This window comes from Diceros bicornis, chromosome 19 (assembly GCF_020826845.1).
Source record: "Diceros bicornis minor isolate mBicDic1 chromosome 19, mDicBic1.mat.cur, whole genome shotgun sequence".
In the NCBI taxonomy this organism is placed as follows: Eukaryota; Metazoa; Chordata; class Mammalia; order Perissodactyla; family Rhinocerotidae; genus Diceros; species Diceros bicornis.
Genome location: NC_080758.1, coordinates 46102775 through 46128020, shown reverse-complemented (window position 1 = coordinate 46128020; position 25246 = coordinate 46102775). Strand labels below are relative to the sequence as shown.

The 25246-nt window shown below is 47.0% G+C and overlaps 1 protein-coding gene across 1 annotated transcript in view; it reads right to left on the bottom strand.

The window, feature by feature from the left end:
- SLC24A3 (solute carrier family 24 member 3) overlaps window positions 1-25246 on the bottom strand; it is a 476071-nt gene that overhangs the window by 128010 nt on the left and 322815 nt on the right. The window contains exons 4-6 of the mRNA XM_058563309.1: window positions 6157-6231; window positions 2921-3005; window positions 2446-2549 (exon numbers count right to left, since the gene is read on the bottom strand). Of these exons, the coding sequence (XP_058419292.1) occupies window positions 2446-2549; window positions 2921-3005; window positions 6157-6231 (264 nt within the window). The remainder of the gene's footprint in view (window positions 1-2445; window positions 2550-2920; window positions 3006-6156; window positions 6232-25246) is intronic.

The window sequence follows — 25246 nt, the reverse complement described above, 5'->3', positions numbered from 1 at the left end:
CTTCCTTGGCCTTCCCTTCTCTCCCCACTGGGCATCCTGCAGCTGTTCCACTAGTTAGCGAGTGAGTTCCACCAACTGTTTGGTCAAATGATCACAGTGACCTAGGGTGGAATTTGGAGACGAGGATCCCAGGGATCATTATTCTTCTGAGAGCTGATAACTGTGTCTCACTTTATCGAGCATTTACCGTGTGGGCCCGGTGCTGTTTAATGCTGAACATGTTACGTTTCATCCTGACAGCGATGTTAGGAGGTTAGTGCACTTATACCCACTCCATAGATGAGAAAGCTGAGGCTGAGAGAGGTGAAGGACCTCCCCCAAGGCTCCCCAGCCAGCATATGGCAGCTTCAGGATTCCAGCCCAGGCCAGTCTGATTCCCGGGCTCATGTTCTTTCCAAAACACCATTTTGCTCCCTCTGCAAAGACTTCAGGGATTCTACAAAGCCCTGAAAGAGAGAGCTGGATGGACTTGGAACTCTCCAAGTGGGCACAGGACAAGGAAAGACAGAAGGCAGGGCTGGCCCCAGAATCATCAAGTGGGCGACTTCTAATATCATCGTGGTGAGTACCTCTCACCACGATCATTCAGGGTTGCGAGATGAGCTTGACAAAGACCTTCCAGAAGAGGTAAAGTGACTGATACCAGCACTTGCTGAAGTTCAGGAAGCAATTTGTCTTTTATGCAGCTGTTCTAACCAAGCCAGTGATTAATCACATTACTAATAAATTATGAAACCCAAAAGCATTCAAGCCACTTCATATGTAATTAGTTGCATGGCATTTACAAGACGCTTCCCAGTCATCTGTTTCATTTCTTTACATCATTTCTCCCTCTTTGGGGTTGCTTTTGCATCAGGCTTCAGGTACAAATGACTAATGAACTAATGACAACACTAATAACGGCCAGGCTAATAATCATACTGCTAATGGTGACAATAATAATTAAGAGAGTGCCAACAGCAACAAGCTGTTCTGCAGGATGTGACTGTTCATCTCCGGAAGGCAATGAGAAGGCACCCAACACAGACGAGAGCCTGGGAAGTGCAAATGGTGTCCAAGGCAAAGATAGTCATTTGTTTTTTGGTATTAACCACATTTATAGGAGATCTAAAAAACACCATATCGTGGGTCCACAAAATCTAAGAATGAGATAATGGACCAAAACGGTGAGAAAAAAGAAAACGTTCAGTCTAGCAAGTGGGGCAGAACTCAATCACCATGTATGGACGCAGCTATCCAAGAGCCTCTTCTCAGAAGTAACCGTCCACCTGTGGGCTCTGGAGCCGATTCCTGATGAGACCAAGGTCTCTCTCTGCCTGTCACCCAGAAGCAACAAACCCACCAGGCAACCCAGACAAATCAATTGGCATGAAGGTGATGGAAGTAAAAAGCGGGCAATGGAGAACAGCTGCAGCGTGCCAGAGTGCATCCTGCATGAGAGACTCTCTAGGCGGCCTTAGAGAGACGGGCAGCATCGGGCGCCCCTGGCCGGCTGACTGAATGATGGAAGAGCCCGGTAAAGGATGTGGGAGACCTTTCCTTAGCCTTCCAAACCAACCTGCTGCTTCTAGCAAGAAGCTGCATCCTCCATACTGAGGGAGCTGGTTAGGATCACCAGTTTCCTCGATACTGCAAGTGGAGCGCCCTCAGTAAGCTTCTAGAAGTCGCTTTTCTTAGAAGATACTCAGAGTCCTGGATGATTGGGCAGAGAGCTCAGGATCATGTTGTTTCTGAATAGAATTTCTATGAAGAAACTAGGACATCAGAGCCAGCAGGATGGCTGCAAACCCTTGGGTGCCCTGCAACGCCAAGGCTGCCAGGCAGCCTCACACTCTGGTGACTTCTGGGTGTCTTCCCAAGACTTTCCAAAACCAGAGTTCACAAAGAACATGGACTCATGACACCACCGGCAGTGGAACAGTCTCCACGGATAAAATACAGAAATGCAAAGCCCCTCATGACCCCAAAGCAAGCTAAAGCGAACATGTAAAAAAAATGCTTGATCACTATAGAAAAGGAAAGATTGGGTCTTAAACGTGGTGACTGCAAATTGTTTTTAGCAGAAAAAATCTGTGTCATTTCCTATCTCACTCTCCCTTATTTACCCTGTTTCCACTGAGGCAAAACCATACCTAAAATTGCTGTAGGTCATTCCAGTTCAGATCAGTAACACATCAAAATGAGTGTGACACCTTCAGATTCACGGCCCGCATCTTCAGGCTGGTTAATTGTTTACATGGACCAGGACACTTGGTATTCCATCAACACAGAGACCAAATAATGGTGCCTGACAGTTTCCAGTTGGGCCAGCCTCCTGGGTGTGAGATCCCACAGCACCACGGCCCCAGACCCCTGGCCCCATGCTGGCTGTGCTCCTGCCAGACAGGCCCCTGCCTCACCTCCACGCTGCCGCTCCCAGATGCCATGTTCTGCCGTCACTCTTACCTGCCCGGCGAAGAGCCCACAGACACCGATGATACACAGGATATTGAACACTGCAGAGCCCACGATGGTCCCAACTCCCACGTCGCCCTTGGTGATGAAGACGCCTAAAACACAGACCCAACGTCAGCCTGGCTGTTGTGACAGATTGCTTTCCAAGGTGGGTGCAGGGGACCTTTCATAAGCATTAAGTTAAACTGTTCTCAAGATCTACAGGAAACAGCCAAGGATTGGAGAGAGCTCTCTAACCTGCATTGGGACTGTCCCATGGGATCACTGGCACATTCATGCAAAGTAAAAGCATCACTTTAATAAAATAATACCAGCAACCACAGTGGGGTGGGAGGCTGGCGTTCTGCTCCTCGGGGCCTGGAGATTCTCGCTGCCTGTTAGACAACCCGCTGGAAGGCCGTCGGTCTCCAGAGCCCTTGTCCTTTCGAGAGGGCAGGGCTGAGACATTCTCCAGGTCGGCACCTACCTATGACTGACGTGAATAGCTCTGGGGCCGAACTGCCTGCCGCCATGAACGTGGCCCCGGCCACATCTTCACTGAGGTGCAGGCGCTGCAGAGGAGCAAGGACAAATACGGTGAGCTGGGCTTCCCCGGAAACAGAGGCGACCCTGACGGCCGAGGTTCCAAGCTCAGTCCCCCGACTCCTCCCCTGCCTCCTGGAACGCAGCCACTCCTGCCCGAAGTCCGGCTGGGCCACGGATCCTCTCACCATCCTCCTCAAGGTGCAGGGTCAGGGAGAGGGCTCTGGATACGATCTAGGGGTCCCCAACCCAAATGCCGCCCGGGACTGTGCAGATAACAGGGAGGAGTGCAGTGGGCAGGTGAGAGGCCCGGTGGGCATTCACCTCCTTTCTAAAGGCAGCGGTGCTCAGCTCCCTTGGTGTTGCCAAATATGCTTATTTTTTCAGAGATGCCAAAATCCACATTTTTATGCAAAATATCCTGATTTTTTTCAACACCGTGTGTCTCTTAGGCTGAATTAGGCTCATGGTAATCAGTCTGCGAGCCTTGATCCTAGGAGGCTTGAGGCTCGGGGGTGGGGCGGCTCACCTTCCTGAAACCCACTCCCCAGTCTCAATGCAGTCTTGACACCCCAGGGTAGGGGGAGCAGAAAGTGATGGAGAGCCCCGTGAAGACAGTCTACACAACGAACCCTCCAGGTTACCCTGTTTGTTGGTCCAAAAGGGGATTGGCAAGAAGACAAGTACACATCAGAGGCTGGTTAGCATGTTCAGCTTTTCTGCATTCAGTCATGACCCAGAAGGTAAGCTGCTGGCTGTCAGGAAATAGCCGATCCCCTCCTGGCATCTCAGCTAAGAGACGCTAGCCTTGAATGATGCTGTGCCTCTTCCCAGGGCACCAGCAGCTGCACTTCCTTGCTCAGCCATGGAGGGGCAGCATGGCCTCGGCGAAGGCCGCTGGCTCCACTGACCAGCAACGAGCTGCAGCAGGAGCCCTAACTGAGCATTTTGACCTGGAATCCTGGGTTTGTTGGATCTAGACTGAACAGCTAAACTTCACACAGAGTTCCGAGAAGATCCTAAGATGATGGTACTGATGCCTCAAGTCGAAAGATGTGGCTGTGAGGGGCGCCCGGGGCATCTCGTCCCACCAGGGCAGGGAATCTGTGGGGAGGTAACCTGATGCAGAGCTCACACTCCTGGGGTGGTTGGCCAAGACCTGCCAGGAGCTGTGAGCCTGGCACTGCTGTGTCTGCTGCAGCTCCGGCTCCCTGATGGGGCACTGGCTGTGGAGTCCACACCTTGGGCTCATCTCCAGTTCCTCTCTCTCCTTCATCCGCTCAGTGTGCTTCTTCCTCCAGATCTCCTCACATCCCTCCACCTTTTATCCCTAATTCACTTCAGCCCTGGCAACATCTCACTGGATGCTCAGAACCATCCAGTCTGGGGAGTCTTCTTGCCTCTGGACTCCTTCCATCTACCAGAACATGGTCGTCAAAAGCATTCCCAGCTCCCTCCTGAGGACGGAAAAACTCCTGACACCCTGGGCTCCCTGCACAATGATTTCAGCCCCGGGTTCTCCCGCTTGGCTCTATGGCTCAGACTCTTCTCTGCTCAAATATCTTTCCTTAAAACTTGCTGCCACTGAGACCCTCCCTCCAAGGCTGCTCCAGTCCTGCCCCTGCAGGAGCCCTCCCCTGACCCCCTGGACGAATCAATCTCCCCCTTCGTTTTCTCCCTCTGCACTTTCCAATTCCCCGGCACTTCAGCCAGCCCCCTGCGTGTATCACTCTGGAGCAGCTCTGCGCCTTACAACCCGGCCCGCAGACGGCAAGGCCCACGCTGTCTTTCATCGTGTTTTCTCCTCAGGGGGGCGTGCTTGCAGGTTCTATGAGTTTCTTCAGGTTCTATGAGTTTCTTCAATTAAGAAGAATACATTCTGACAATTGTATGTACACTTCCAGAACAGGGGCTTTGCTAGTTAAAGAAAAAGTTGTGTGGGAAAGAGAGAGAGTAGTTTGCTTTGCACGAAGAATAAACCACCAAATGGTGGTATTTCAGAGATCACAAATGACCCTAATGACAGGTGCTTCAGCACTTCCTCCCCTGCCACACAAGGCGACCCTGTTCTCAGGTGACATCGCTTTGGACAAAGGGCTTCCCCACTCGCCCACTGCCCCTCTCAGACACCAGCTCACTCACTTTCCTTCTCCTGTTTCCACTGTATGAAGGAACCCACTCCCGGGCCTCTCTGGGGTTATTGTGGAACAAGCCTCTTTTCATTCTTTTAAGTACACAAAACTAACAGACTTCCAGGATGTAGAAGCAACTGCTTAAGTCAGTGGTTCTCAAAGTGTGGTTTCCGGACCAGCAGCCTCAGCATCACCTGGGAACTTAACAGAAATGCAACTTCTGTCCCCGGCTGTCCCCCAAGACCTTATGAATCAGACACATGAGGGAAGGGAGGGAGGACAGGGGAGGGACAACAAAGTCTGAGAACTACAGAAAGAAACTTGAGTCCCTGATGGGAGGCGTGTCTGGGAGAGATCCTTTCTGAAATGAGATTCTGAATTAAAATAAAATAAAATGGAAAGCTTCCAGATAAAGGAAACTACATTTCAAAACAGACAAAGAGATGAAAGAAGCAAGAGAATGAAAGAGTTCTAGATATGCTGAATATTTTCTGATGAAAGGGATTTAGCTTGGTATTCAGCGGTCTGATTTGGAACAGAGTCCCTTTCCTGGTCTCTGCGGCCCACTCTTTCATCTTCTGGCCTTTCAGCCCTCTGCTTGGAGCATTTCTGTCCATATACAGAGAGAGGAAGGGGGATGGAGGTGTGCGGCTGAGGATTTCTCACTCTGCAAGGGCCCACGAATCACTGAAGGAGGGTTATGGGGGCAGAAGGAAACAGAGGAGAGGGAGATAGAGAAAGTGACAGAGAGAAAGGAAGAGCAGGACTTTTGAGAGAAAAAAAATGGGAGCTGACCACAAATAGCACCTTGATTTATGGCCAAATGGAGCAGGGAGAGCTGGTCGTATGCGTTAAAGCCTGACATGGATCAGTATTGGGAAATTCAGAGCAGACTGATGGAGCTTTTATTCTAATATTGCCCATTACTCTGAAGCATGGTGGTGCCTGGCATTCCCACCCCTGGTTGCACGGAGGGCTCCCTGAGACCTCAGTGGAGGAGGCTGGAGCAGTGCCCGGCTCAGACACACCGAGAATATGAGGCATGTACCTCACAGATCTTTTCCAAGGAGGGGACGAAGAAGTCATCACACACAATGGCCAGCGCGTAGAACATGTACATGGCCTGGAAGAGAGGAGAGAAGGGGTTAAAGTCAGAGTCAGGGCAGAGCCACTGGGGTGAGGGTCCAGCCACCCTCTGCTTCAGTAACATCCTCTGCCATCATGAATTTACCATCTCACTCAGAGTTAAGTACAAAGTCTTTCAACGCCTGTGAGGCCCTACGTGATCTCACCCCTCCTCTCTGACCGCATTGCCTACCACTCTTCCCCTTGTCCTCCAAACATGTCACAGACACCTGCCCCAGGGCCTTTGCACTTGCTATTCCCTCTGCCCAGAACATGCTCCCCCAGATCACTTTGGTTCACTTCATCATTCCTTCAGGTTCTTGATTTAATGTCAGTCTAAGCAAGAGGCCCGGACTCCCCTCCCTCCCATTTCTCTCTATCCCCTTATCCTGCTTTGTTTTTCTTGACATATTAGATACTAAATTAGTTTGTCGTCTATCTCCCCCACTAGAAGTCCATGAGCATATGACCATTATCTATCTCATTTATCCCTAGCACTCAGCACAGGGCCTGGTATATAGTAGGTGCTCAATAAATACCTGTGCAATGAAGGAATAAATAAATGAATACTTCCAGCTGAGCTTGTTCACTCTCCTGTTCCCTGTAGGACATTCTGCAATCTTGGTTCCACATCTCTGGTCAGCTGTGACCAGGGTATCTTCTGGAATTCTAATCACTTCTCTACTTACCTAACTTTATGTTTCCTCTCTAACTCACGAAATCTTATTCAGACTACATTGTTGGTTGACCACCCAGCTTCCATGACCAGTCCTTCCTAATGGGATCCCAGTTTTGTCCAAATATCCACCACACCCCATGTGACCCCACCCTTTGCTCCAGGAGCAGATACTATTGGCCAATCAGCGTGTACTATTCCCCAGTGATGGCTATTGGTTCAGGGGTGGGCACATGACCTAGGCTGGCCCAATCAGAGGGCAGGAAAGGCTTTACAGTCCTTGCCAGAGGGCACTGTGTCTCACCCTCCAGTGCTGGCTGTGGATAAGAAAGCTGGGGGTCCTGATTGCCACTGGCAGCCACTTTGAGGGAAATCTGACTTGAGCTGACCTGAGTCAACTTAATGACATCACTGAGCCATTGATCCCGTGGTGCTACAGCCCACTCTGCCTCTGGCCTTCATAACATAACACACTGGCAAACAGGCCAGTTTGATTTGGAGTTTCCCTGTTACTTGCAGCCCAAAGCTTCTAACGGGTGCGCTGCTCAGCCTTCAGTTTCCAGCAACCTCAGTAGTAACATCTCTCTCATTTTTTGACCTCCCAGCATCTTTTCCTTTTGAGAATTGCTCCACGGGAAGGGCCTTCAGCCACACACCCCCACCTCTCTCACTACAGGGCGCAGGCACATGTCCCAGGCTGGCCACCAGAACACCCCCTTCTCCATCACGCAGTGGGGGTGGGCAGAAGGTCTACAAGGGGCTGAGCAGGGATTAACAGAGAAGCTGGGAGAAAGGAGCTCTCTCCTTAGAGACATAAACACCACCTGAGTCGGGAGCTGCTGGAGGCTACTGTCAGAGAGCTTGCCTGAAAACGAGCTCACACAGTAGGAAACTGAACCCAGATATGGGACAGGCAGAGACACACACACACACTGGTGCCCAATGACACCATGAGAACCGTGGACCTGGCTCACTCTGAAACCAAAGTGGACTTTCCAATTTCATGAGGCAATAATATGCCTTTTACACTGAAGCTGATTTGAGTTGCTTCTGTCACTAGCAGCTGTCCTTCATGGAGCCTTCTGTAGCAACCCAAGCAAGAAATGATCTCTCTGGCCTTGACTCTTGGCTGTGGCACTAATTTAGACACCCCTCCCTCCCATTATAAACTGGTTTTTTCTTTCACATGTATGTGTTTGATCCCTTCAACCAGATTGTAAGATCCTAAAGTGTATCTTAACACTTGATTTTGTGGAAGCATCAGACAAAGGCACTAAAACATACGCGCCAGGAATATTTATTCCAAAATGCTGACTATAATAAATTATCAAAACCTAACAAACTATACCACAGGGGATGGGTTACATAAACTAGGATTTCTCATGCAATGAAATACTGTTAAAAGGGATTATGTAAATCCAGATTTAGTGACAAGGAAAGATATTTATGATACATTTATGATACTAAATGAAAAATGTTATAAAATAGTGTGTACAATCTCTTTTTTGTTAAATTATCTATGTACATGAGTGCACACACACACTTATATATTTGCATATAAGAGTCTGTAAGGCCATAAATCAAAACAGTTTCTCCCTTGGTTGGTGTGACTCTATCTGTATTTTATAATTCCTATCTATATTTTCTGATTTGTCCACCTTGAATTTCTGTTCACTGTGTGATTTTTGTAGGTGCTGGAGGATTTGAGTGGTAAGGACACAGTCTTATACTTTTCTAATCTCTGAGGAGCCTGGCATGCAGAAAAGCCTTAAAAATAACTTCCTATTGCTTGGTCTATTCATAATCTGTACAAAATTATTTGCCTGTGGGGTGTTTATTTTTTGGAAAATATCAATTTAAAAAAATTAATACTGTATTTTACAGCTTTGTGGATGAGTCAGAATATACATTCCCAAATTGCAATGGATTCAAACCCTCTTTTGCTGTATGACCTGGCTGATCCAATGATATGCAGGCTTTATCATTATTTTTGAAAGGACAGCCCAGTGCAGTAATTGGAAGACAGAGCTGCACATCTGTGGATCAACCAAGAACTAAATAAGCTGTCCGCAGCTGACATACTCAACTCGCTGAAACCCCCAGTGCTGCTCAGAAGTCCATACACCAGCTCTCCAAGGCTACGTTCCAATATTATGTACTGATCCTGTTTTGAGGCAAGAAGCTCCATCTAACACCCTGCAATATCAACGCTTGGACTGGAACGAGAAATGAATAGATCTGCCAGGCTCTCCGTGCTCTCAAGGGTGATGGCTACTGAAAGCCACGTTAGTTCCTGTGCACAAGGCAGCGTGAGGTGGGAACACCCAACCTCGATCAGACACCCTGTGGCAAAACCCTTCTGGATACCCAGGGGCCTGCGGGCCATGGGGCTCCTTTCCAGCTGCAGGGCACCTCCTGGCATCGGAGGATGGGCCTGCCACTTTGCTTACAAGAAACTCTGCTCTAACTCTCTGCCATGTTACCCACTGGAAAAATAAACCAAACAACAAGATATTGGTGGGGGGGGGGGGGACTGTGCATGTGTCGGGGGCAGGAGGCATCTGTACTTCTGCTCCATTTTCTTGAACCTAAAACTGCTCAAAAGAAGTCTACTACTACTAATAAAAAAACAAAAACAAACTGGAACAAAGGACCAAAACAAATGTACGAAGTCAAACTAAGATGCGGAGAGCCTACTGATATTGATGGTACTATCAATACAACTGGCCCAAATATTTTAGAGAGTATGGCCTTTTTGGATTAATTTGACCATTCCTATTTCTAAAGGATAGAATAATATCATTGATGATAATGACAATAATAGTAACAACACTATTAATGGCATGTCACGATTTGTTGGTCCAGGAATTCAGGCACGCTCTCAGTCCTTTACGAGGACCATCTCACTTAATTCTTTCAACTCCTGTGGGAGGCAGGGAGCTACTGGCCCTATTTCCCAGACGACTCAGAGAGCGTAGTAACTTGTCCAAGGACACACAGCCAGTGAGGGGCAGGGCTTGGATAGGCCCCCAGGGCCCTCTGGAGCTTTCCCACAGGCCCCGCTGCCTCCCGAAGAGAGGGCATTTCTGGTTCACCCGCCCAGCGCCACTTTCTATTTCAGCCCCCCCTCTAATAGGCTGTCTTCCCCAACCACAGAGGGAGGGACAGTTTCAGAATTACAGCCACTCACTTTTGGGGGCTGCTGGTCAGATCCATTGATGTTCTTATTTATTTATTTTACAAGTTTTATTTTGATTACCTACTGACATGCAAATATACCATTTACATAAATGTTTAAATGTGAGCAGCACAAACATGAGTAAACCCTTGCTCCCTTTTTATTTTCAGTGGCTTCCTATTTTCCTCTATAAATGAATGGATCATAAACACTGCTGCAAAGAAAATCTTTAAACATATATCCTTTTATATTTCTAAGATTAATTTCCAGATGTGGAATTGTTGGGTGATGTTCTTTTTAAATATTATTATCTTCACAAGGCACTCTACAAAATACGACACAGATTTGAAGTCTCAAGCGTGCTGGCACTGGCCCAATACCCTGGGACGGCCTGCACGTGCTGCAGCGCACCCTGGCATCCGAGCCCGCGGCCTGGCCACAGCAATAGAGCAAGTGGATGTGCAAATGATGAACGAGGGGCGTCTGGACAGGAGAGGGGGTATCTATTTGAGCTTCAGCTTAAGGATCACGACCAGGGGCTCCTCTTCCCCAAAAACTTAGCAGGGCCCCAGGTGTGGGAATCTGTACTTTGGCCTTAATGATGTGCTGCCTGGACCGTGAGCCATAGTTTATGTGTGTGCATCGGGCCTCCTTTCTCTTGAAGGGCAGTAACTGTGTCCTTCCCACGTTCATATCTGCCCTGTCTCAGGGTGGGCTTGCACAGAATGAGGGCCCCACTTACATGACTCCAAGAAGGGCAGTGCTCCCAGAGAGGCTGGCGTGACCTTGGTAAGCTGTCCCGGGAAATGCCTGAGTAGCACTGACTGGCACAGCAGCTGAGAGAGAGAGACAGCCTGGAGCCTTGGGGGAAGCCCAGCACGGGGTAAAGGACCTCGCCTCCAGTCCTGGACTTGACATGTCCAAGCTGTGTGACCTTGAGCGACTCTCCTTACCTCACTTAGCCTCAACACGAGACCAATCACATCAGGCTCTCTAGTTAGCTTACGAGCCTATTGTGAGGAGTAAATGGAAACGAATGAACAAGCGGGTTTGGACAGCAAAGCACCTCACAGAACAACAACAACGCTATGAGGATGTGCCCCAGCTAGCCTGCAGGAGGACAAGAGTCACGTGGAGCAGAGCCGAGCTGTCCCCATTGTCCCAGCCGAGGCTGACAGAGATCAGTTGACAAGCAGCTAACCCCCAGACATGGGCGAGCCCAGCTCAACCCAGTTCAGCTGGACCCCAAAGACCCAGGAGCTAAATAGATGTTTATTGTTGTGTGTCACTGAGGTTTTGAGGCCATTTGTTTCAGAGCATTATTATGGCAATATGTAACAGATAGAGCCAAGGTGATAAAAAGAGCCATAGTAAAACAACAATAATGATAAGTAACTTCCAAGAAGGCAGACTTTCTGTTGTTCTGAATGACAACATACTCAGCTTTTCTAGTCTCCCTGGAACTAGCCATAGCCATATAACGATATTATGGCCAATGGGAATAAGGGACAGATCCAACTAAAGTCACCCTTTCTTCCTGCCTTAAACGTGGATGTGATGTCTGGAATGGCAGCAGCCATTGAATGACCATGAGACAACAAGCATGAAGAAACACACAAACATGCTAAGGGTGGCAGAGCCCTGAGGATTCCATTCACCAGCTGATCTAATGCCAGAAACCAGCTCCCTCTGTACGTCTTACTGTGTGAGAAAATGAGCCCCCTGTTTGCCTCAGTTGCCATTAGCTGGGGTTTCTGTACTTGCAGCCATGTACCTCCCTGACTGATATGGGGCACAGAAGGCTCATTCTGCTGGGCAAGGGTAGTGAAGGAGGTCAGAGAAGGCTTCACGGAAGAAGTGGCTGTTGAACTGGGATTTGGAAAAACAAAAACTATCTCATCAGGCAATTTCAAAGATTGGTAGACTAATAAAACTAGAGAACTTTGGCGATAGTGGTTAAACTGAAAAATACTTAAGGTAACAGGAAATCATCGCGGCCTGTGGCTGAATGTAGGTGAACAGGCTCTAGCTGAAATGTCGATATACATAAGGGCTTCTCAATTGTGAGGGCAAATGTATCCCAACGGCATGATATTAACCCTGCTGTTCTATGTGGGATCTACTGTCAGCGGTTTTCACAGACAATTTCCTTTTACTACGTCTTCTGCACTAGCATGGCCCTGTCTTAATTTCAATGAAGGTGGTGCTGGAGAAGCAATTCCTAGGGAAGATCTATAGAACTCTAGCCATTGTGGAAAAATTGTTCTAAATCTCTCAGAGAATATGGTTTGAATAATAACCAAAAAAGATATTCCTTTTTCCTTGTCTTTTTCATAGTTTCAAGTGATAATATATGAATAGACTCAGAAAAAAATGTTATTTTTTAAAAAAATCATTTCCCCCCATTATGGGCTTGGTATCTAACGGCCTGATGATGCCATGGTGGGACTGACTTACCTGGCCACTCTTGGGTTCCGCTACCAGGATGGACATTGTTCTTCTGGAAACACTTACTGTCTCTAGTGACTAGAGAGAGAAACGCTGAGCCTCACAGCCAGACCAGGGTTCTGACCAAGAGGATGTGGCGGGGTGGGAAGAGGAATGTAGCAGATGGCTATGGGTGCCCCCAGGTCCTACCATATTCTTCAGGCCTTATTAATTAAGAGAGCTCCACTGCCTTTCAAATGCCAGAATCTGCCTCAATTTGTCTGAAAACTTTCGATTTAATCTTACACAAAGCAGTCAAGAAGTGCTGGGGCATTAACACCACCCGGGAGCCCTCAAACAGCGACTGAGGGGAGTTGGTGGATCAGGACCCCAGCTTCCTCGCCCCCTGGGTGGGGTAACTCTCCTCTGTCTCCCCAGGTTTCCCAGCTGAATTAAGCTTCAGGCGCCCACAGTGTTGCAACCACGCACCTTTTATTACCAGTCTTCCCCTCCCTGTCTCACTTCCCTTAACACCCCCAAATCACCACTGACAAGCCTTGTCACAGGGTCTGCTTCTGGGAGAGCCCAGACTAAGACAAGAGGGAAGTGGGTGAAGGGAGACTGCAGAAGGAACAAAATGCAGTCTGAAATCAATGGGCCACTCGCAGAAACAACTGTCTTCCAAAAGTCTAGGGGCACTCTCTCCCTTAGTCCTACCCCCGTGGTCATTTTGTCACTTGCCACTCTGAAGGTCTTTCGGAAACAGTGCCCACTGGAAAGGTTTCTCTTGCAGGGATTCAAATGCTAAAGGAAATGAGTATATGTTAATGTACCTGCTCCATTAGCATAAATCCTATAATTATGTCACTTGAAAGGAGTTTCATGATGCCCAGATGAGGCCCATGCTGATCACTGCTCTTGGAGGTCACCACATTAGGGTCACTGTTTTGGAGCCTTGGGAACGAGAGATTTGCCATTTCTGGAGAAACACTTCAGTGGGGGAAGACTGCTTCAGTTCCCCCCACATCCTCTTCCATCTTCCTCTCTCCTCTCTTCCTTACTCCAGACGCCTCTCACTCTGAGAGCTTGGTTCCTGAGTCCTTGAAGAAGTCATCTATTTCTTTTGGTCATCAGTTTCTCAAGGAAGTAGGGGTGATAACTGCCACTTCCCTTCAATATCCACTAAAGGAAGGCTCTGGGGACAGGTTTATGCAGCTGGGCTGATGCCCACGTGGGCCTTACAGGGTACTCACTGGGTGCCAGGCACACACATTCTCCGTTGACCCTCGCAATGGCAGCAGGAGGGGGGAATGGGCTTAATCCAGCCTCGCAGGTGGGAACCAAGTTCAGTAACTTGACTCAGGTCACACAGCTCGTAGGTGGTGGAGGCAGGATTTGACCCCAGGTGACCTGCCTCCAGAATCCGTGCTCTTAACCACCACACCACATAGCATCTCAGGAAGAGGACTGTCTGTGCTCTATTTGAGGGGCATCTATTCCTCTAACCTCTGCAAGGCCCCAAATACCCTTCTACAGAGACCTCCTGTAAGACAGGGGCTCTTAACCTGGGGTCCCTGAACTCCCTAGCGCCCCAAGGAGTACTTAGAAAGACTTTAGGAGCTTGTTAATTTGGATGCGAACAAACTGCATCCTTGTTTTCACTAACCACTAAGTAGAATTCAGCATTTCCTTCCACTATGAATATAGGCAATCAGCCACAGTAGCATTGGCAAGACCTGGAATGTCCCCAGTAGAAATCACAGACCTTTTGTATCACATCACCAGTGCTGCAGAGACTGTATGTTCATCACTACTTCAAAAATAGGCAGTGACCAGATCTTGTATTTAATGTACTAACAGAGAATCACGTTTCTATACCACTGTGCACTTTAGTGTGGACCAGAGTCACCTGGGAAATGCATATAAAACAAGGGCCTCAGCCCCCCCTCCAGAAGATCTATCTAGCAGGTCTGGGTTGGGGCCCAGGATCTGCATTTCTAACCAGTACCAGGTGATTCTGATGCAGGTGGTCCAAGGGAACACTCTGGGAGGGAATCCTTGGCATTCCTTGGTCTATTTCCACAGGCCCCTGGTGGGACCCCTTGAAAGAGAGTTAAGTCCAGAATGGTGGGGAGTTTTGGTGTATCTCTTGGGGTCCAGGTAGGAAACAGAAGGCCATTCAAAAGAGAACTCTTTTTTTGTGTGTGAGGAAGATTAGCCCTGAGCTAATATCCCAGCCAGTCTTCCTCTATTTTGCTGAGGAAGATTGGCCCTGGGCTAGCATCCGTGCCCATCTTCCTCTACTTCATATGGGACGCCGCCACAGCATGGCTTGACAAGCAGTGCATTGGTCTGCGCCCAGGATCTGAACCTGCAAACCCCAGGCCGCCGAAGCAGAGCACACGCACTTAACTGCTATGCCACCGGGCCGGCCCCAAAACAGAACTCTTTTTTAACCAAAGAAACTCTGATGGAGGCTTATTTGCAGCACTGTAGGCAGGGCTGAGGGAACTAACAAAGAACGCAAGGCACCCAGAGCCTAGCAACGTGGGAAGCTGTTCCCTCCCTGTGGCCTGGAGGTGCGAGAGGAGGGGACAGAGTTGCTGTGGCCTGGTGCGTGTGGGACGAGGCTGCTCAGCAGGTGGGTACTCACGGAGGGTGGAGGGAAGCAGCTGCTGCCAGACGAGCCAAGAGGGAGCAGGAAAGAAATGCCCCGATCGACCGCTCTCTCGTCCTGCCCTCCCCTCTCCCGTGGGTGCCTCCCCTTGGCTGACCTGGAAGCCAGAGTTATGGGAGCCCCCGGAGACATGGTCCTTAGAGACTGGTCTCCCGGGGTTCAGAGCAGAGCAGAGAAGAGAGGACAGTGGAAGTGGGGGTGAAGACAGAGAATAACACCCAGGAAAACTGGGGAAGGATGGAAAGGAGAAGGGGGAGCCATGATGGATGAGGGACCGCAGGAGCAGAAGGAGGTGGAAGGGCCATGAACAGGCTCCTACATCTAGCCTGACAATTCACCCATGAAGACATCAGCCCTTCACCTGCCTTCCCCCTCGAGGATTTACGAAGGCTCACCATGAGAACAAATACCATAAAATAATGGCAAACACAAATAAGTACAAAGTGTCAGAACACAGGAGAAGTAAAAGTGCAAGGAGGAAGTCGAGATCAGGAAGAAGGAGAACACAAATATGGCACTGTGCACTTCCGGTCCCACAGGGGTTTATGCTGCCCGACACTCGGAGACGCAGGGGGCTGCTGGGGGCAGGCCTTGCACGGCTGGAGAGGTCTGAGCCCCCCGTGGCTCCCCCACCACTCTCTCTTGGGGTCACAGGCTCAACTGCTTCCTGGGGTTTGTGGACCATTTCCATCTCTAAGTAAACCTATTTCTTGCTTTTCTTCCTCAAGCAAGACAGAGAAGAGCAAATCTGGTTGGGGGAGGAGAAGGGCCAAGTTCTCTGAGAGGGGCCAGGTCATTAAAAAAGCCTCTGTGTCTAGTTCTCTGTCTGTCTGTCTCTCTCTATTTGTGTGTATACATGTATATACATATACATTACATATATTTGATTTTTTAAAAAATTTTATTTAATTTTTTATTGTGGTAAAATATACACAGCAAATTTAACCATTTTCAAGTGCACAGTTCAAAGCCATTGAGTACATTCAACATTCACACTACTGTACAACCATCACCATCATCCAGCTACAGAAATTTTTCATCTTCCCAAAGTGAAACTCTGTACCCATTAACAATAACTCCCCATTCCTCACTCTCTCCTAGCCTCTGGCCCCAGCATTCTACTTGCTGTCTCTATAAATTTGACTACTCTAGGTATCTCACATAAGTGGAATCATATGGTATTTGTCCTTTTGTAACTAGCTTATTTCACTTAACATAGTGTCATCGAGGTTCATCCATGTTATAGCATGTGTCAGAATTTTCTTTGTAAGGTTGAGTAATATTCCATTGTATGGATATACCATATTTTGCTTATTCAGTCATCTGTCGATGGACACCTGGGTTGCTTCCACCTTTTGGCTATTGTCAATAATGCTGCTATGAACATGGGTGTAAACATCTGTTTTGAGTCCCAGCTTTCAATTCTTTTGGGGGAATACCCAGAAGCTGAATTGCTAGATCACAGGGTAGGTCTATGATTAATTTTTTGAGGAACCTCCATGCTCTTTTCCACAGCAGCTGTACCATTTACATTCCCACCAACAGTGCACAAAGTTTCCAAATTCTCCACATCCTCGCCAATACCTGTTATTTTGTTTTTTTTTTTTTTATAGTAGCCATCTGAATGAGTTGTGGTGTGATCAAGACACAGTTCTAGTTTTTTTCAAAAAGTTCATTTTTGAAACAGTAAATAAAATCCCCCTGAAGCTCTACTGTCGGGACTGGAGACGAATATGATGGAGAGAGAGAAATGTTTCCTGGTTCCGTAACCCTCCTCACAAGCACATGCACGCACTCTGTGAAGTCCATTTATTCCTTCAAAAGGAAGAGCCTTGTTTGTGGAATCAGGAATGATAATGCCCCTGAATCTATAAGGATTTCCTCCTTTTTCAAAGTATTACCCAGCAGAAGTCTTCATTTGACCTGCACAAGAACAGGCACGGAGAATCGGGGCTGAGTCAAGCGCGGCACGCAGTGAGTGACGACGAGCTGGGGCGTTGTCAGAGGCTGCTGTCCAGCAGCACAGCCTCCACAGCCCACAGGGCCGCAGAGTGCGGGAATGAGAGAAGGGGATGAGCTAGGGTCCGTGGCTCACCGGACGGTGGAGGCCCAGCTCAGGTGAGCAGCCTGTGCTCTACCCTGGCCAACGCTGCACAAGAATTTGTGCTCAATGTGGCCAGAGCTTCTGATTTTTCAAGAGAGAAGCTGCAAATCTGGACTTTAGGTAAAATCTCTTAATTTTGAGTAATGGAAACTAAACCATTCTGACTTCACCTCCCACTCTGTCCCTTGCTGACTCTACTCCAGGCACACCGGCCTCTTGGCTGGCTCTGCCTCAGGGCCCTTACACTGAGTGTTCTGTGTGCCCGTCCCACTCTCCCCAGCCATCCACATGGCTCCTTCCTCTGGCTTCCTTCAGTCTTTTCTCAAATCTGACCCTCCTGAGGCCCACTCTGACCCTGCAACATGCCTCTCCTGCACCTCTCCACCTCAGTCTTCTGACCCTGCTCCACTTTGTCTTTTGTCCATTGCAGTTATCTTTTAGCATACTAAGTAATGTACTTATTATTATGTTTATTTCACTGTCTGTCTCCTTCCTCAGAATGTATGCTCCACAAGAAAGCGGTCTTTGCCTGTCTCGTCCTCTGATGTATCCCAAGTGCCTAGAACAGGGCTGGCAAACAGTGAGAGCTCAAGAAATACATATGGAACGAATGATTGAATCCAATAGTTGTAAAGCACTGAACCAACCAAATGAAACCTGTCAACAGTCAGAACTGTGACCTCAGGTCAGGTCCAACTACCCTGGGCAGTTAAATGACTTTCCTACAGTCACTCTATCATAACGGCCAGGCCTGTTCTAAAGCTCCTGTCCCTGGACCCCAGCTCTTCCCTTAACTTCATGCTCCATCTCGAGGTTCTCAACACAGTCCAGACGAGGACCCAGGTCCCCTGTCCCCTAGGACCTGACTCATGTGGAAACCTGAGTTAACAGGCACCATCATTCCCCCGCCTCTCCAGTTTATGCCAGGAGACAGAAATTAACTGTCTAGCTGCTCAAAGGCTGAACCCATATCTGAACTTCAATAGCCCCACGCTGAGGCATTCAGCACGTCAGGGCTAGAGTCTATGATAATGAAAACATGAACATCTGGAGGGTCCACCAGGGCAGAGGTTTGGAACAGTTTTGTTTACTTCTATACTCCCAGGTCGACAACAGGGCCTGGCACTGTTTCTGCAATGTTTCTCAAATGAATGAATGAATGAATGAATGAACGAAGGAGCTCTTTCTATAGGCCAGGCCCTGGGCTCAGTGCTCGGCATACATTAGTTCATTTCACCCTCCCAGTAACTCACATACAGAGGTTGGGCCTATACGGTGTCCATTTTACAGATGAGGAAACTGAGGTTTAGAGGGAATAAGAAACATACCCTATTAGTGAGTCGGCAATCATTCAAACCTATTGTTGTAAGACTTCAAAGTCCCCAATCTTAATCACATGGCCTCTACTCCCAGTGGACTCCAGGCACTGAGGATGGAAAATTCCCTACCTGCCTGGCAGCCATTCTATCCATTCATTTAAACATGACATTTAGTGTGAAAGGGCAATCTGCCCTCAGCTGGTATGAACTAACCCAAAGAAATGGGCTCCTGGGTCTTGGGTGGCCAGAAGCAGACCCTCAGAAGAGAATCCAATGCAATGGGAGACCAGTAAGGTAGTAGGGGAGCCAGACAAAGAAGGAGAAGCAGGCAAGAAAAGGTGTGATGCCAGGTGACACCTCAGCGTCAGCCTGATCCTGCACAGAACTCTGGAGAGTAGGTTGCAACACAGACTTTGTCTCAGAGGCAAAGGAGCTGGGCTTTCACACTACTGTACCAGTCATTCATTGCTGGTGGCCACCCCAGAGAACACAAATTCCCAGTAACTTCCCACTCACAATGCATCCTGGTGAAGTGGCTCCAGCAGCCCAAGATAGTTCTTTGAAGGTTACAGGGATGATTCATGAAAAGCAAAGCGCACAAAAGCTGTTAGATAGGCACCCATCTAGTAAGGAGGATTCATGTTGATCTGATGGAGCACTAATACATCTACTAAATATGTAAGCAGAGCATTTGGTATTAAAGCTAAACACATAGCTATACACTGGATTCTATGTGAGCTTAGAGGAAGGACACGTAACAGGTTTTAAAGAGTAAGGGGAGGGTATGGTAAGACTATCTGGAGGAGCTGATCCTTATATCACATCCAAGAAGATGAACATGCATTAACCAAGCAGAGAAGTCAAGAAATAACTGGCTAGACAAAGGAACAGCATGAATAAAAGCCTGGTGTCATAAATTAACAAGGTTTGTGCTGAAATCTACAAATTATTCACTATTGCTGTAAATTATGAGTGAGGAAGCAGAGACAGACAAGGCTGCAGAAACAGGCAAAGATCAGTTTGGGAGGGCTTTTATATACCATGCTGAAATATTGGGATGCATAAGTGCAGACTACCTGTCTTGACTGGGAATCACTGTTGACTCCACTAGATGAACCTTATGATGATGGTGATGATGAAAGTTTTGATGGTGGTGATGATGGTGGTAATGGTGATGACGACGATGTTGATGATAGTGATTGTGATGTGATGATGACAGAGACTGATGACGATGAGAAACATAATGATGGTGATGATGACGACAGCTGACATTTACTGAATATTAACCACTGGGCATAGAATTGAATACCGAACACAGAACTGCTTTAAAGCTTAATCCTCTCAACCACACCATGAAATGGGTACTGTTGTTATTACCACTGTTCCGACAAGAAATTGAGCCAGGGTGAATATAAGTCCGAGGTCACAGAGCCAGTACATGACAGAAACTGGACTTCCACCCCATTTGTATGACTCCAGTCCAAGCCAGAGCTCATGGCTCCAACCCTAATTGCTTTCAGCAGCAAGAGAGGAGGAGTGCTCTGAAGGCTCAGAATGCCCACTGGCTTGAAGGTTTCTCATGACCTCTCATTCTTCCTTGAGTTATTTCTTCCCTTTCCTCCTCTCCCACTTCTCAATGACACTCCCCCTCTCTCCTCTCCACTAAACCACTAAACCATAGTGGAATACTCTGTGGGAGTTCTGAAATTCTCATATAAAGACTGACTGACAACAGGCTGGTTTGCCAACAGCGACCTCTTCCTCTGCAGGCTCATTTGAGGAAATGAGGACAACGATTCTACTTTAGGGATGTATTGTAAATATTAGAGAATTTAACTTTTCTGAAGGACTTTGAAATTTCAAAATTTACTCAACTATCTGCAAAATAGTTGAACTATTCACTTCAACTGAACAGTGGAACTCTTCATTTCAAGATTGGTGAGAAACCTGCTTCTTTCCCAAAAGTTTTTATCAGTAACCTGAGCCAAGCCTTTCTGAGGAAGACCACAATAGGGTATGAATTTTCATGCCAGAGTTAGAGCTAAGCTTATTGCACAACATTGTGCCTTTGAGAGACACCAGGCTGCTTCAAGTTATCAAGATATTTGCATTCTTGCCTTTCTGTCATTTTCTTGTTATTCTCTCTCCAAACAGAGTCTTGGGAGCTGGTGGGCATCGAAGCTGCCAGATAACATCAAACAGTGGAACTGCAAGCCAATCATGGACGAGCAACCAGGACTTCCAAAAACAGACCCCGACTGAGACATGGGCACTCAGGCAGGCTTATAATCTGGCGCCTCTTCAAACTCATGTTCTTTAAATATTTATTCAACATTTATTTAGTGGAGGAAGGAGGAGAAAACTAATCTTCTATTAATAAAAAAATGTATATAGAAATTAAGCCTCTTACTGATTTATTTCCACTGGTGCAAGCATAGTCAATATTCTGAAAAATATTCTGCAAAATCTTCCCCCATTTTTCTGTAATTATTATTCTCTTTCACATTTCTTTTGTAAAAAGAGCTACTCTTCAGTTAGGTAACTTCTTGTTGGTGGATTCCAAGTTTTAATATCTAATAATTAGATAGTGAAACATTTTATTCAATGTTGGTAAATATTATGCACTGTTCAATATTAAAATTTCAGCTGGTAGGACGATATGAGCATGTAGAAAATACATATAATAGAAATAGGCTAGCAGGAGCAAAAAGCAGGAAGCTCCTTTTTATTTCCACTTTAGGTAGCCGTTTGCCTCAGGTAGAGGGGGGCCAATTTATTTGTCTTCAGTTGTGTCGAGTGGAAACCCGAGTTCTTTTGGCACCATCTTTCCTGTTTATTACAGTGATGTTTTAGTGCCCCTGGTAGATTGGTGTCCTGAGGTGCTCAGATGGACGCCCTGCAATCTAGCTTTGGACACCCAGTTGAAAGCCATGGCAACGTTCCCAGGTTGGGAGCACTTCCTTAACCGTGTGTCTTTACTGTGTGCTGTCACCAGAACCGATCTAGTTTCATAGGATGTGCTCCTGGAGTGCAAGGTGATTTCCCACTAGTGGTGAAGGGCTACACTGGGTCAGCCAGGGTCCCCAGACTGATCCTGCTTGTGACTGGTGTAAAAGGCTGCATGGCTATGGGTAGGGGTCCAGTCCGGGGCTGTGTGTATAAATGAACAAAGCCAGCAGGCTTGTGTGGGGCTTAAACTCTGACCTTCGTTTTATTGCTTAAGATCTAGTGCAGCTAACGAAGCCAGACCAAAGCTTCATATTACCGTATTTCCAACTTCATACTTCAATGACAATCCATTAAAAAAATTACCAGATGATTACTGTGGACTTTTAACTGGGAGGTTCAAAACCTCTCTTGCCAGGCAATTAGCTTAGCTGGGCACATGGGCTTCCTCCCCTCTGGCTGACGCAGGCTGGCTTGATGTTCAGGTGAATTCCAGGGAATCTTTTGTACCTGGACAACAGTACAAATGACTGCTGGTCTTGGGATGTCCTTCTTGCATTCTCTTCAACTGCTGGGTCCTTAGAAAGCAACAGGGCTCAAGACAAAGATGCTCTCAGACCGTTCTAAAAATCCTCTCCGTTGTTGGAGGAACAATGTCACTGCTAATGAGAAAGACTGACTTTTGCTGCAGTTTGTAGATGCTGACACCAATGTTAGGAGCTGTGGCTCCAAGGCAAAGAGCTAAAATTTAATCATGCTTTCTCTTACCTCCCCCAGGGCTCAGAAAAAGCAAGAAGCAGAGTTTCAAATAACCCAGGAGATCACCCAAAGGCATGAGGGTAAAGCACGTTGAAGCACAAGAGAAATAAATTCCCTTGAGATTATAAAGGGACTGGAGAACAATGGTAACTTCCAGTTTTTGCAGTTCTCTTCTGCAACTTACAAAACAGGAACGGAAGAAATTTGCTAGCTAGTTACGCCTGCTCTCCCCCAGTGTAAATGAGCTGGTGGTGGCAGTGATGTACTGTGAATCAGATAGCCTGGGTCCTTATCTCAGCTGTGTTATCTGAGGTGAGTATTTTAACCTCATTAAGGTTTCAGTTTTCCTTGTCTGTAAAACAGGAAAAATAATAGTATCTACCTCATATGGTTGTTTTGAAACTAGATAATGCATGCAAAATTCTCAGCATAGTAGCTGGACTGTTGCAAGCATTCAGCAAATGCTGGATAATATTATTGACAGGGTCATTATTATTTCAATCAACTTGTTAGAAAAGTGAGACCAACTGAATTGAAATGGACTCAGGGAATCATCCGTGCTTTCTTCTTTCAAAAACACAAGAAAAGATTAGCAAGCTTATTCCTCTCTTCGACTGCATCTGTGGGGGCCACGCACATGGAAGCAGGCACACAGGAATGGTTGCTGAAGGGCCTGGTTTTCTTTTCTTCCTTTGTCTCATAAGAGCTGTTGCCCATCCAAAGAAACCCAACCCAAGTTTCACATTCCAACAAACACATGATTTAGGATTCCCCAGTGGTGAACCGGGATGCCCAATGTAATGGTAAAATCCAACCCACCCCTAGATCCAATGTTAATTACAAGTGAAAAGCAGATGGTGTCTAAATCTAGGCCCATCTGTTCCCCATCTGTGGGAAGTTTCCCCAGCAGAGAAGACAGAGCCATAGCCAATTTCTTTTTGCCCCAAGAAAGACTGGACTTACGCATTTAAGGAAACATCTTATTATCTGTCATGATAAGATTTTCTCTGATCTACATAACCACAGAAATGTTAGGTCAGACATCCAACAACGAAGGGCAGTGGGACAACCTCAGGAACATAGACGGCTCAAGATGCTACCACAAGTGAGTCAGTCTGGAGATAAGAAAATATCTGAATACAACTTGTCTACTGGTTTGTAAGACAACCCCTCCCCACATACATAATTCCAATTATTAAGAGGCCTGGATGAGGAAATTATTTGATTGGATCTATTACTCATACTTACATTACCTATCTTTTTAAGAACTGACAAGAAGTAATTTCCCCTTTCCCTTTCTAAATAACACGTACTAATTGAACAGAAGGAAAATGAAAATCATGGCTCCTGTAGGGAATGCCAGTGTCACTGGGTCTGGTCAGGTGGGGACTTTAAATCCACTGATACGAGCCAATAAGGAAAGCATTACCCAATGGACATGGAAGGTAGGTACCTCTTCTCAGTTATATTTTATCAGCAAGTTTGCCCCAGACAGGGAATTGTGCATTTGACTGTAGACCTAATGGGAGGTGATGTTGACCACTGGTGATCCAGTGTTTAAAAAAAGTGTGTGGCATATGGAACAGATGCTGTTAATGCCACTTGGCCCACTTCTGACAATGGACAACTTAAGACCCACTGGCAGCTTCCTACATAGGACAGCTTCCCACCTCACCTGTGGCTCTCTGCTTATCTGCCTGAGGCCTCCTCCAGTGCTAGAGAACTTTCCTCAGCCCACATGCGGAGCAGCCTGCAAGTGCCCAGGCTGTAACAACCCAGGGACCATCATCAACAAAAGACACAGGAGTAGGAGTCAGTGAATCAAGCACCAGCTCACGGGGACAATTTCGAGTCAGGGTCCTCACTGTTCCTCCACAAGTCCTCAGTGGAGTTGAGCCCCGGCTGCTCACGGTGTTAACCAGCTCGTTAACGCCCCTTTGTTGGCTCCCCTCCTTCCCCTGTCTTGACTGCCACACTCCCTCACTTGTGCTTCCTGGAGATCACCTCAAGGAAACTTCCTGCACCTGGTGGTGTGCTGGAGCAGGCTGGTATCAGCTCACAAGGGCCAATTATTTAATTTTCAGTATTTTTGCAAGTCCCCTGACGTATTGGTAGCTTAAAATTGGTCTTGCTGTAGGTCTACACCATGGAAATCAGCAGATGCTACAAATCAGGGCTTTTTCCCCCCAGGAGAGCCAGTTGTTAAATACTAACCAGCACACCACTGTCTTCACCCAAGTCCTTGTCCCAGCGTTTGTTTTTGGCAGCACCGAAATTAAGAGTGTGAGTAGCAGGTGCCCCACTGAAGCCAACACAGGAGCATGTATGGTAGCAAAAGAATCCAATCTGCCATGATTATTACAAGCATTCCATAACTGGCCAAATTAATGATTCTTAGTGCACTTAGCTAGTGGAAGAGAACTTGTTCCTCAATTAAGAGTTACGTGAGTAGGTAGAGAAACTGAAAGAAAAAATGCTGGGAGCTATTGCCACTTGGAACTCATTCCAGAAGAAAATACAGGAGAAAATCTTGGGTTATACAAACATGGATTAGACAGAACACTAAAAATGAAAAATGAGGAACAGAAAATATTGATAAAATGGACCATATCAAAAACAAAACAAAACAAAACAAAGCTTTGCTCTTCAAAAGACACTGTTAAGAAAATGAAAAGGAAGGCCATAAGGAGAAAAATAGTTGCAAAATATAGATCTTATAAAGTACTTGTATTCAGCATATAGAATAAAGAACACTATATTCTATTCATAAAGAACACTTACAATTCAAAAACAAGAAGACAACCCAATTAAAAATGGGTGAAATATTTGAGCAGAATCTTCATCAAAGATGAATCTAATCACTTGGGAGTCTTGGGGAAAGATGTCCCAACTAGGTGTCATAAACTTGTTGTAGAAGTGAGTTACAT